Source organism: Eublepharis macularius, chromosome 5 (assembly GCF_028583425.1).
Source record: "Eublepharis macularius isolate TG4126 chromosome 5, MPM_Emac_v1.0, whole genome shotgun sequence".
Taxonomy (NCBI): domain Eukaryota; kingdom Metazoa; phylum Chordata; class Lepidosauria; order Squamata; family Eublepharidae; genus Eublepharis; species Eublepharis macularius.
In genome coordinates, this window is record NC_072794.1 from 125,180,121 (window position 1) to 125,194,193 (window position 14,073).

Sequence of the window (14,073 nt, forward strand, 5' to 3'; positions counted from 1 at the left end):
CATCATGGAAAATGACAACAATAATAGTTCTTTCAAAACAAGGTAAAGACCCAACAGTTACAAAATTATACCATCCTATTTCACCAGGACTACAAAATCTTCACTTTAATATTAGCAAAAAGATTAAACTCCTTCATTTCTCAATATATACATACAGATCAGTCAGGTTTCATACCAAATCAGAATTTAATAGACAATATTTATAAAACGCTGAACTTATTATCATATTGCAAATCATATTGTACAGAAGCAGTTTTTCTCTCATTGGACATAGAGAAAACATTCGATTCCCTCGGATCCAAATTTCTTTATATGACTCTACAACACATGGATTTTGGTAGTAAATTTCTAACTGCATTCACTCAATCTATTCACAGCCTCAAGTGAACATTAAAATTAATGACAAATCTCAAAAGCAATAACAATCAAAAGAGGTACCAGGCAAGGCTGCCTGCTCTCCCCCATGTTGTTGTCAATTGCTTTGGAGCCCCTAGCTATAACAATGAGAGAAAACCAACTTATAAACTGTGTAGATTTTGACACTTATATAAAATCAGCATGTTTGCAGATGATATGGTGATCTACCTTTCTGAACCATCACAATCACTCCAACACTTGCAACCAATTCTAAGGAATTTTGGGGTAATCTCAGGTTTGAAAGTCAACCAATAAATATTTTTAAAGATATAGAAAAACAAATAAAAAGTAGACATAAGTATCAATGGGTTACCAAACAGTTAGATTACCTAGGAATAACCATCCCCTTAAATCTAAACAAACTATCCGATGTTAATCACACAAAATATCACAAATTAGATCAAAACGAATATAATCAAGTGGAACACCTTGAATCTCTCACGGTACGACAGATTTCATTTAATTAAATCATTTATTTTTCCAAAAATCTTATTTGCCCTCAGAACAATACCAATTACTATTCCACATAAACAAATAAGCCAATGGCAAAGCATTATAAACAAGTTTCTATGGCAAAATAAAAAACCAAGAATAGCTTTTGATACTTTCAGGTGAAAAACTCATGATGGAGGGTTTAATTACCTAAAACTGACTATTTATCAAACTGCAACAAGGCTAATTAACATTTGGCAATTACTAACACAATCAGACAATATAAACTGGGCGTCAATATACACACCCTTACTAAATCATAAATTGATAACAGAAGTAATTTGGGATAAACCTATTACCTGCCCAACAGAACTTAACAACAATATATTCTTGATCTCAATATTGAAATAACGGGACAGAGTTAGAAATAAGCTTCTTCCTGAAATATCCCAGTTTTCTATTTTTATCACACAACAATGGTTTCCACCAGGCCTTAGTAAGCATCTTAGCTCATTCTGTAGGAATTCAAAAATTACCAGACTAACTGATACAGCATCCCATAAAAGCTTATTGCAAAAAGCAGAAATAGAAGCTAAAATACAGCAGAAGGTGCATTGGTTCATATATTTTCAATTCAAAAGCATGACAGACAACATCAGTTTGAAGAAAATAACGAACACCCAACCACTGAATTTGAGAATCTAATAGACATTACGTCTACCACACGAAAAGGCCTAATATCCAAAATATATAAAATTATTCTAGCTAATTCCACTCACAAAAACCCAATTTGCCAACAGAAATGTCCCCAAGATTATAACAGAAGCAAATGGAAAAAGATCTGGTCAAATAATACTATCAACTAAAAATATAATTGTAACTAGGCTACAGACGTACAAAATAATGCACAGATGGTACATGATCTCCCCCCCCCCCCAAATCACACGAATCCTATCATCAGCCTCACCACTATGCTGGAAAGACTGTGGGGAAATTGGTACTTTTCCCCATTGTTGGTGGAAATGTACACACACAGAATAATTCTGGATAGAAGTTTTAAAAACAATTAAGGACATAACTACATGCGAAATCCCCCTAGCACCTGAAACAGTCTTTCTTGATCAAAGGGATAACATCCAGATACTGAAAATTAGAAGAGATCTAATCACAAATCTATTGGTAGCTGCCAAAAGCGCCATAGCATCCAGTTGGAAATCAAATAAAGCTCCTTCACTATAAAAATGGTTTTCCAAAGTCTGTGACCATTTCATCTCAGAAACATTACATGACAAAATCTATCATGCATATCATTTCCCACTCAGCACAAACTACATGGGAAAATGGCTCCCTTTTTTTTGGATATATAGAACTCAACAACCCTTGGCCTAACAGAACTTTTTCAAACTTTAATAAGTATATGAAGGACTATAGAATAATTACTGGTTGATAGAGTTGTGTAGAATCTACTTTTGTGCACTATTAGCAGTATATTAAGTATGCATTATAAATTCATCTGATGTTTTGTAAACCACTTACCTTACATTTTTTGTACTGTGTAAATGTTCAATTAAAAAAAAAAGCCAGAGCTTGAGATGTGTCCCTATATTTTATTTATTTACATTATTTATAGTTCACATTTCTCACTCATACTCAGGTTGGATTACACATTGTAATTCACAATGATCAATACTGGGACATTCAATAAACAATACAGACATTCGAGAACAATCAGTAATCAGCAACAGCAACAACCTGTTGGCATCACATCCATATTAATGACAAAAGCGTTCCACACAAACACAATTCAGTCTTCAGCTACATAACTCACCTCATAGACCAAGATACAAAAATCTAGCTACAATTTTGATCACCTTTTGATTCTGAGTAGCCAGTAGGAAAATTATTTTATATTCATCAGATTTCCCTGTTTGCTCTGTCAGCAAGGGATCAATAAGTATGGGGCGTATATCACAATAATAAGTACAGTACAGAAAAACATGTTTGAGGGTTTCTGTGTCTCACCAAACACAGGTGCATAACCTGTTAGTATGTGGCATTTTGTGAAATATCCCATAAAGTATCATGGAGGGTAACACATTAAACTGAGATAACAAATAAGCTCTGCGATAATGTGGTGCCATTAAACAGGTAAGAAACAAGCAGAAATCTGATACAGAGCTGAAACTAGGGCCGTTTCCACACGGCTTACCTCTCTTCTTAATGTCCCGGTAGATCGCGCAAAAAACGTGGAAGATCACGTTTCTTCACGCGAGATTTGCGCGATGTCATGTGACGTCGCGCAAATCTCGTGCGAGGAAATGCGATCTTCCGTGTTTTTTGCACGATCTACCGGGACATTACAAAGAGAGGTAAGCCGTGTGGAAATGGCCAATGTTGAAACAAAACATAAGCACAATTTGACGTGACAATAAATTACAGTAACAGCTGGTAAAATAATGAACCTGTCAGGCTTTGGCATGGGCACAGCTGTGCAGGGCGCTGGTGGGCCTGAACTATGGCTCCCAGGCGCGGACAGGGACAGCACAGGTTCCAGCTCTGTGGAAGGAGGGGAGGTATACCCTTGCTCCCTCTCTATCACTCGCAGATCTACTCAACCTGTCAAGCTCCCTTCCGCTTCTGCTTCTTGCCTCCAGTCCTCCTCCCTCCCTCTTCCCCCTCCTCTCTCCCCCCTCCACTCCTTCACCACTCTCCACCTCTCTACCACCACTCCTACACAGCCCACACCACTCTAGCCACGGCCCAGGCTGTCCTAGGCAGCCACACATGGTGTTGCTCTGCTGGCTGCTCTGGCCAGCCACACCTTTGCCTTCTTTGCTGGCTGCCAGGTTCTCTTTGCTGATTGCCTCAGGCAGTCCCACCTGAGGCTGCCTTACTCCCAGCCTCACCTGGCCCTTGCTATTCCCTTCCACCCTGCTTGCAGGTTGGGGCGTGGCCCTGTGCTGCCTCTGCTGCCTTTCTTCCCCTGCTGGTAAGGTTGCTGGCTGGCTGGCGGCCGGCTGTCCCTGTCTCCTGTGCCTTCTCTCTCTCATCTAGTCCCCTCCTGGCTGTCCTTACTCTCCCTGCCTGGGCTCTTAGCCTCCCACCAGAGGGTGGGGCTAGCTGGCTTCTACCTGCCACTTCTGACCCTCTGCGGCTTGGGTGCTTCTTTTTTCCCCTCTGTTGCTGGCACTGCCTCCCATCCCCTCCTCCCAGTAATTCCGGGGGCTGCGCCTCAGACCCCAGACACAACCAACATAAGGCCTAGGAGGATAGTGGTTCCCAACCTTTTTGAGTATGAGGATCTCTTTTTAATGTCAAAAAATTGATGCTCCCCATATAATAATAATTGTACTATTAGTATCCATTGACTGGGAAAATACCTAAAGACAACAAACGATTTGGTGGCTAGTGCATCCTGCTTTGTGGAATGGGCTCCCTGAAGAGCTGGGCCAAGCTCCCCTGTTGAAGATCTTGAGCTGCATGGCTTGTTTGTTTGCCAGGGCTTTTGATAGGATTTAAATAGCAGGCATCTTTGGAGGTGGGGAAGGTGGTATCTAAGGGTTTTATTTTATTTGGTTTTATAATCTCTTACGTTTTGTTACCTGTAAGTCACCTTGAGCCAAGAGGAATGTGGGATACTAATAATTAATATGTTGTAAACTAACCTGTAATTCAATAATTCTGAAGAAAAATTATCATAGAAATCAATTGCATGATTGGACTTAAGATAGCAATGGATCCTAAAGAAGTATTTCAAGGCTTTTTAGAAGCCCAGCAATATATGATACTGAACCTTCTGTCTACAACTAAAATAATAACTGCAAAGAACTAACATAACTTCGTGAACCTAAACATTTGATCATGGATAAACAAAGTATGGCAGATACTCTAAATACATAAGAGAAGTCAGCTAAAAGATTGTAGGGAAAAGAAGCCTGTATTTGTACACCTAGAAGCCCTTTCTTGACTTTTAAAGAAGAAAACATGGAATAAATATTGGTGTGCATAATTGTGTTTGTATAATATTTTTGCATAATATTTCTTTTTTTAAAAAAAGATTCTATAGACTATAGAAGTGAGACAGAAATTCAAACATCAAGTGGTAAGGGTAAAGCTCATTTGTGTTACTCACAAGACTCAAAAGAGCAGAGAAATAGTTACCAACAAGATTTCTAACACCTCATATCCAAACATTCCACCGGGAAACTGGATGGCTAATCATCTCTTGCTTGGTTTGTACTTTGGAAGTTGTTTGTGTTAGTTCTCTCATATCTCCTCCACGCCCCTTATCCTTTTACATACATTGCATCCCAAAACATTGTTAAAATACATACACTTTGTCTGAATATCTACTCTGAAAACATGACAGTGATGATGAAGGAATATCAGGATAAATACTAGTGACTAGATTTAGTAAATAGTATTTAGTCATCACATTCTCATAGATTTTCTATTTGTCAGTTAATTTCAGATTCAGCTTACTACACTGTCTCCATATGTATAATGTCAGCAGGCTACTAGCAAAGCTTAACCTGCAAGAAATTCACTGTCAAGCTACCCTGCTTACCAGCTTTATGGGAGCCATAAGCACAAGTGGTTCTTAACAAACATAGGCCTCTAGCCTGTAGTGGAGAACAGCACTAAATTCACCAATAACCAAGCATCATATATGCATCAGTTAAATGCTAATAGTTTCAAAACAATAAAGACCAAAGTTAACTAGCTCTTGCTTCACATTTTCACAGAAAGTATTTTCAAAATAATGAAAGTTGTTAAATCATACAGAAAAGCAAGAATAATATTCTTTAAAAACAGTTCATTCAAGCATGTCCTTTGGTTGAGTTCTTTTGTTTAAACCTGTTGGTACTTATTTTTGCAGCATATTTTACTTGTATTCTTGAATTTCTTTCAGAAAATAGAGGAAAATTCAGTAGGAAGTCAAGAGGCCATCAGTGAAGCAGTTCCACAGCCCATGCCTTTTCCACCCATGGCTGTAAGGTCAGCTTCCCCAAAGCTAGACCCTTCTGAAGTCTATCTGAAGTCTAAAACATTATTTGAAGATAAACGTGAGTTTATAGACTTGTTTTGCAATGGAGAAATGCTTTCTAATCTCAAGTATTATTTTTATTCATGTTCTGTCTTAAAAAATGGGTAGCAGTAGAGTAAAAGTGTGCCTCCAAGTATTTGTAGAGATAGCATTTCTCATTCCCAAAAGATGTAAAGGGGCATGCTGTACTTACTGAGATTTGACAATAAGGCTACCATGTAGTCCCTGCACCAGTTTATAAGCCCCATAAGCAATGAACAAAGATTCTAATGTAATGGAAAGTTTTTAGAACATTGTAACTTCTAAGTTAAAGAGCATTTTTTTAGAAGAAGAGCTGCTAGGGCGTGTACAGAGTGAAGAACAGCGGAATCGTGTGTTTACACCTTTTTTAAAAAAAAATTCTTGCACAGTCTATCTCCCAGGATGCACAAATGCAGTAAACTGTCTCTGTAGTAAGCAGATACTAGGTAGCAGGAGACCAGGCATGAGGAGGGGCCTTAGAATGGCAGTGCAGGGAAGGGAGCTAGGAGGTCTGTTCCTCTTCAGTGGGCAATTACTACAAAGGCCAGGTGGAGCAGTGATATACCAAAAGAGGGAGAGAAAAACCCTCAAAGGGTTGGAAAGTCAGGAGTGGCACATTGCCACATGAGGACTTGGTGCCTAGAAATCTCAGAGGTCAGGAAAGAGCAGTGCCCATGGATTAGTGAGGCTGTTTATCCACACACCTTAAAAAGCTAACACATTTATTGTGAGCCATAGTCTATTCCATCATGTACTGAGTAGTGATTTCCAAGAGCAGTGATAAATGACCCATACAAAACTAAAATTGTTTGCCTCTGTTTTCTCTTCCTAAATGTGAGTGCTTTGAATAGCAGCAAAATATTAGTAATACATCCTATGGCAACAGTCCTGTCAAGGAAGGACAGTCCACTTAATGTCAGAGAAGAGAGAGAGGTTTTTTACCTTCATAGGAACCATGTACCGAGGTACAGCATTTTATTTCCCTATAGGACTGAATGGCAACTGTTACTTAGGAAATTCAAGGGATTCCATTCTGGGAAACTACTGTAGTGGGAACTATACTTACTACCTATGGTGGCTCCAGGTCAGAATGCTGGAAACACAAATACACAGACCTGAGGAAGCACTACCAGTCTGCAGGTTATCATGTATTGTTAACAGTGCTGTAAACTTCTCAGTCATTATGATAATGCAGTCCCACAAGGATCTATAAAACCTTCCAGCAAATATAATCCTTACAATGTTTCTGGTATATTATACGGGCCAATTGGTACCAACAGTCCACATCTATATAGTATACGTCACCTTCTTTTTAAGCTACTGAGTCATTACCCTCCAGCTCCAACTTAGTTAATATTGCTGTCTGAGGTCAGATGCAGCTCCTGCCTCTGCCTGGGAGCCAGTACACCTATCTTCCTTGCCCCCCACCCCCAGCCAGACCTCTTTTAAAATCAATGCAGCTAACTATGCTTGCCACTTGAGCTTCCAAACCCATGAGATTCTATCTCATGTGAGAGTTTTGTCACCATTTGTATTTGACTGTTAGGGCAACTGAAATGGTACCCAAAATCTTATAGGAATCTCACAGAAGTTTTGGAAGCCTTACAGGGAATGCACAGCTTGCAGCAATGTTTTTAAAGAGGCTGAGGGAAGAGATAAGGCAAAAGAGGAGGCAATTCTGGAAGACATGGCTGGGCAGGATGGAAGGCAGAATCTTGCTTCCCCTCCAAATCTACTACCTAATGCAACCACCTCTGTTGGCTTCATAAAGGTGACCCTGTCCTTAAGCCTCTGAATCATCAGCCACTTGGCCAGCATCTTTTACCCATTCTTGTCTACCACTCCAGCAGTGTCTGCTCTTTCTAGTAACATCTGTGTTCTTCAGGGATGGTGTGCTGTCCATGGTCAACTAATAAGCTCTGCCCAACTTCTCCTTCTATTTCTAGTTAGTATTTTTAATACCAAAATTCTACTGTTTACGAATTGCAAGAAGTGACGAGTTGTCACCCATGTACATGATGCAACATTCCACCAGATTGTATCAGTGGGAGAGGCCCCCTTCATCACTTGTTGGGAACAATTACCATCTAGATCCATCCACTTAGAGCAATACTTGCATTGCAATCCATTCCACAAGCTCCTTAGATAACTATTATACCAAAATATCTAATTCTCAATGTCACCAAATCTGTGGATACTTAAATTTGGAGATTGGAGTCATGAACAGACAAAAAAATCTTTCTACAATCCAGAAAAAAGCCCCAGGTTTGCAGAAAAATCTGACATCTATAAGTCAAATATATTGTGCGGTTAACCCTACCCACCCAAATAGAAGCAGCGCTTGTAGCTTTAAGAAATGAATGCCTTCTGATATCTCAGTGACCATTGTTGCTAGGTAACAACAAATACTGCCAACTTTCAAACCTTGGTTTCTATAAGTAAAAGATGGATGGAAGGCCATTTCCAGGGCCATTATGGCCTCCCAATTTGCTCTTGTTCACCTCCCTCCTGCCCTGGAGGAAAGACTCTCAGGGCCAGGGTCAGCAGCAACCACCGGACAACTTGCTAACATGAAATCTGAACAATTCTTCCAGGTGCAGCAGCAGCTACACAACTTGTCTGGGCTTAGCTGTAGCTTCCATACAACTTATGTGACTTGGGTACGTCTGGCAATGGCTACCACACAACCCAACTGAGCAGCTTGCTACTGCAGGACTTTTGCAACTCGACCAGGGAGAGGTTGCTGAGCGAGGGAAGGAGGAAGAGTTGAGAACCACTGTGGTTTAGTGATCTGAGTGACAAACTAGGTTCTGGGAAACCTACTCTGCTGTGGAACTTGCTGGATGATCATGGGTAGTCACTTTCTCTTAGCCAAACCTACCTCCCAGGGTTGTGAGGATAAAATGACAGAGATGAGGGCTGCTTTGGGTATCCATTGGGAAGAAAGGTGAGGAGGTATAAATGAAGTAAATAAATAATAAATACGAGAGAAGATAAAAGAAGGTCTGGTTGGTGAGTGGGAAGGAGAGAAAGAGGAAATAGCATAGAGAAATGGGTTATAGAGGGAAAATCAGCTTCCCCATGACCTTGTGGGTTACCATTGCACAACTGGACCTGGACTGGTAGCTGGTACTGAGCAACTGGGCCTAGTTTTACAAGGAGAGGTTGCCAGGGGGCAGGAAGGAAGGAAAGCTAAAAATAGGAGGGCAGATAAAGGTAGGTTGGCTGGTGGGTAGGAAGGAAAGAAGGAAGCAGGAAAAAGGGAGAGGTTATGGGGGCTTGCAGGAAAGGGAATGAGGAGATAGTAGGGGAGAAGGAAATGACATGCCCCGCACAAGCCTTGCAGGTCCCCTACTTTTATGTTATCTAAGAGTGGTCACCCAAGTTTACTCCTTTTTTTCTTCCTTTCGTGTCCCTTTTGCCTAGTATATACAATACACAAACCACAATCAAATCAATCACAGGGTGTTTTGTTGTGGGGATAATAACATACTTTGTAAACAGCTCTGAGTGAGTAAGTCATCTTGAAGGGCGGTATATAAATCAAATGTTGTTATTCTGAATTGTAAACAGCCTTGAATATAACAGCAGAAAAGCATTTATAAATGTTTTCCTCAGTTTGTTGTTTCAAATACCTTGTATGAGCTACTCTCTTTGCTCTCCCTTTCTTTCCTTTTCATTATTGGGTCACTCAGCAGTCACCTCTTAAAATGATTACATTAAAAAAAAAAACTACCCTGAACTGAAGTTGAACCCACGGCAGTCAAAGTAAATGAAGTTCAATTCAAATAAAATAGTTGTGGTATGTGGTGACAAGAGTCATTCTAGATGTTTTCAATTTTTTGTACTTTAGAATTGAGGGACTTGGTTCCTTTAATGTTTAAATTAAAATAAAAATAGTTCAGGCTGGCTGCCCTGCACATGACAGTGGTGGCCTTTAGCAGAAGCCTTAAATGTAAACACTCCTCCTTGGATGGAATCAGCCTAAGAGACTTTCCCCTTCCATGCTAAGGGGTTTTAATAACTCTGTTTGTTCACTCACCTGTGGTTCAAAGAAACCTTTCCTGAAATTTCCAGGAAGGTACTTTCTAGCATCTTTCACCTCTCAAGATTCTGTTCCCTCCTAAGGGTAAGCTTCCAGCCAAAGATGTGAGCTGGCTATTTGATTGCCTCTGGCCCAGGAGGTCATTTGTATTTCTAAAATCTGACTAGGTAGGACTTGAGAACATTTGGCCTGACTTCTCTGTTCCTGCCTGTTCTCTGCTAAGAACAGAAGAAAATTTTTTAAAGCTAAAGGTGAAGTCCAGACCTCAAAGTAAAACACATTTCTCCACAAGGTGCCACAAGACTTGGTTTTCGTAATTCAGCAAGAGGCTTATTTAACGTTTTACTGGATCACTGTTTACCATAGTTTTACAAACAGTTGCAATTATATGGTTGCTTGGCTCTGTTTTTAAATTTAACAGTCAACACTAGATAAAATGAGATAGTTTAGTATGGCAAATCAGCAATATAAAATGAGTGGACTACTCAGGATATTAAGAGCCCCGTGGCGCAGAGTGGGAAGCTGCAGTACTGCAGCCCAAGCTCTGCTCGTGACCTGAGTTCGATCCCAGTGGAAGTTGAGTTCAGGTAGCTGGCTCAAGGTTGACTCAGCCTTCCATCCTTCCGAGGTCGGTAAAATGAGTACCCAGTTCCCTGGGGTAAAGTGTAGATGACTGGGAAAGGTAATGGCAAACCACCCCATAAAAAGTCTGCAAAGAAAATGTCGTGATGTGACGTCCCCCCATGGGTCAGTAATGACTCGGTGCTTGCACCTTTACCTTTACCTACTCAGGATATTAGTGTGGATTACAGTACAAATATATGGATAAAGCCAGAATACGATACCAAATTGAGTAGAAGAGAAGGTTCTGCTCCTGTGTGTGTTATGTGCCGTCAAGTCGTCTGCGACCTATGGCGACCCTATGAATGAAAGACTCCAAAACATTCTATCTTTAACAGACTTGCTGGGGATCCTGCAAACTGAAGGACGTGGCTTCTTTTATTGAGTCAAGCCATCTTCTTTTCCTGCTGCCTTCCACTTTTCCTAGCATTATTGACTTTTCCAGAGAATCTTGTCTTCTCATGATGTGACCAAAGTACGATAGCTTTAGTCTTGTCATTTCAGCTTCTAAGGAGAATTCTTGCTTGATTTGATCTAGTACCCACTTATTTGTCTTTTTGGCTGTCCATGGTATTTGCAAAACTCTCCTCCAGCACCACATTTCGAATTAATCAATTTTCTTCCTGTCAGTCTTTACCGTTCAACTTTCACATCCATTCATGGCAATGGAGAATACCATAGTTTGGATTATCTTGATCTTGGTTCCCAGAGAGACATCTTTATCTTTAAGGATCTTGTCTAGTTCCCTCAAAGCTGCTCTTCCAAGTCTCAATCTTCTTCTGATTTCTTCATTGCAGTCCCCCTGTTGGTTGATGATTGAGCCAAGGAATAGAAAATCTTGAACAACTTCAATTTCCTCATTGTCAACTTTTAAATTGTGTAATTCCTCGGTAGTCATTACTTTTGTCTTCTTAATGTTCAGTTGTAATCCTGCCTTGGTGCTTTCTCCTTTAACCTTCATCAGTAGTCGTTTCAAGTCTTCACTATTTTCTGCTAGTGATGTACTGTCATTTGCATATCTCAAATTGTTAATATTCCTCCCACCAATTTTCACTCCACCTTCTTCTAGATTTAATCCAGCTTTATGATATATTCTGCATAGAGGTTGAACAGGCAGGGAGATAATATGCATCCTTGTCTGACACCCTTGCCAATTGGAAACAATTCTGTTTCCCCATATTGTGTTCTGTCAGTAGCCTCTTCTACAGAGTACAGGTTGCGCATCAAAACAATAAGATGTTATGGCACCCCCATTTCTTTTAAGACTCTCCATAGCTTTTAATGATCCACACAGTCAAAAGTTTTGCTGTAATCTATTCTTCTGAAATTCCCTGGTATGTTCCGTTTTCCATTGTAAATTTGCAATGTGATCTCTCGTGCCTCTTCCTTTTCTGAATCGAGCTTGAATATCTGGCATTTCTCATTCCATATATGGTAAGAGTCTTAGCTGAATAATTTTGAGCATCACTTTTCTTGCATGGGAAATTAACGCGATTGTTCAATAGTTGCTGCACTCCTTGGCATCCCCTTTTTTGGGGATTGGAATGTAGACTGAGCGTTTCCAGTCTGTGGGCCATTGTTTTGTTTTCCATATTTGTTGACAGATTCTTGTTAAGATTCTGATGGACTCCATTTCTGTAGCTTGAAATAGCTCTATTGGTATTCCATCTACTCCAGGTGCTTTGTTTCTCTCAATTGCTTTGAGTGCAGCTTTTACTTCACTTTCTAGGATTTCTGGTTCTTCATCAAAAGATTCTTTGTCAAAAGTATCTGTCATCCAGACATTTTACAACACATTGAACAAATAACAAACTATAAAATCCCTTTAGAACCTCAAATAATCTTTTTAGATCTATGGCAAAATAATGATATTCCAACGATAAGACGTGATCTTAGAACAAGCGTACTGGTAGTAGCCAAAGCATTAATTGCCTCACATTGGAATAAACAGACACCACCATCAATGAACCAATGGTGTTCAAAGGAATGGGACCAGTTTATTATCAAAAAAATAACAGACAAAATACAACAACCCAACACCTACTCCAAAACAACGCAATTGTCAGTTCTAGGAATGGCAGTCCACAACAGATAGATCCCCAAATCCCTCACAGCAAGTACTCCAGGGTCTTGGTTGAAAAGGTTTTATTATAGAGATCCATTAAGTTCACAGGTACCTCCAAAGATGAATAGGATTGGCAGGAATGAGAATACAAGCGTATGCTCTTTGATATAAGGAGCAGGATTCCTCCTCCCCTGGGGCAGTTAGCAATAAGGCGCGAAAGTCCCAGTTCTCATGAGAAACACAATAGCTTTGTCTGGCCAGAGAAAGCCAGATCACAAGGAATTCAACTCCTTCTGTCTCTTGCGAAGAGTTACATTTTAGTACAAGGTCAGTAACGGGCTTCAGAGATAACAGTCTCAACATTAGTACTTTCGTTTTTAGGCAAGCTCAAGATGGCATGAATATAATGGTCACAGTACATGAGCATAATAAGAGAGCATATAGTTACACAGTATGATCAGATCAATACAGGGAACAGAGAACATATGAATGGCATGAATGAATGGTATGCAGACATGACAGCAATTTTACAACAAACTGATGCCTTTTTTTGACCATATAACTAAAAATGATCTTCTGTTTCCAAACCAACTATATCAACAAATTCTTAACTCATAACAAGACATATATAAGTAGATAATGCAATGTCAAACAAACAAACAGTAAACAAAGATGGAAGGAAAAAAATGTATCTTAAATTTAGACCATTAAGGTGTATGTATATAGTTCTTTTAGTATAATATACTTTAAGGATTGTGTTCTTGAATTGCTTTTTCTGTCTTTATTGTGTATGATCATTAATACTTTGAATTATATAATAAAGAAAATTTGGAACAACAAAAAAATGTATCTGTCATCCTTCCATCTCTTTTGTATAGTTCTTCAGTGTATTGTTTCCATCTTTCCTTTATTTTGTCCTGATCAGATACTGTATTTCCATGTGGATCTTTCAGCATCCCAAGCTGTGGCTTGAATTTCCCTTTGATTTCTCGGATCTTTTGGAACAAGTCTCTTGTTCTTCCTTTTTTGTTGTTCTCTTCTATTTCTTTGCACTGGTTATTACAATAGATTTCTTTGTCTCTGCATGCAAGGCGCTGAAAAGCTTCATTTAGATTTTTGACCCTATTTCTCTTGCCTTTTGCTTTCGCTTCTCATCTTTCTATAGTAATTTTAAGAGTTTCCTCAGTCATCCATTTAGGCTTCTCCTTTCTTTTGGCTACAGGAATAGTCTTTGCACATTCTTTCTTAATAATACCTCTGGTTTCAGCTCATAGTTCTTCTGGCTTACGATCAGTTAAAATTACTATTGTAAATCTTTTCCTTACCTGGTCTTTAAATTCTTCAGGAATATTATTTAGATTGTATTTTGACACTATGATTCTTGTAGTGTTTCTCTTCAGCTTTATTCTAATTTTTGATATTAAC

The 14,073-nt window shown here is 39.4% G+C and overlaps 1 protein-coding gene across 5 annotated transcripts in view; it reads left to right on the plus strand.

The window, feature by feature from the left end:
• The window catches only part of MAGI3 (membrane associated guanylate kinase, WW and PDZ domain containing 3), a 381,198-nt gene that overhangs the window by 251,138 nt on the left and 115,987 nt on the right, over window positions 1–14,073 (plus strand). For all 5 annotated transcript variants that reach the window (XM_054979846.1, XM_054979847.1, XM_054979849.1 and 2 more), the window contains one exon: window positions 5,762–5,915. In XM_054979846.1, the coding sequence (XP_054835821.1) occupies window positions 5,762–5,915 (154 nt within the window). The remainder of the gene's footprint in view (window positions 1–5,761; window positions 5,916–14,073) is intronic.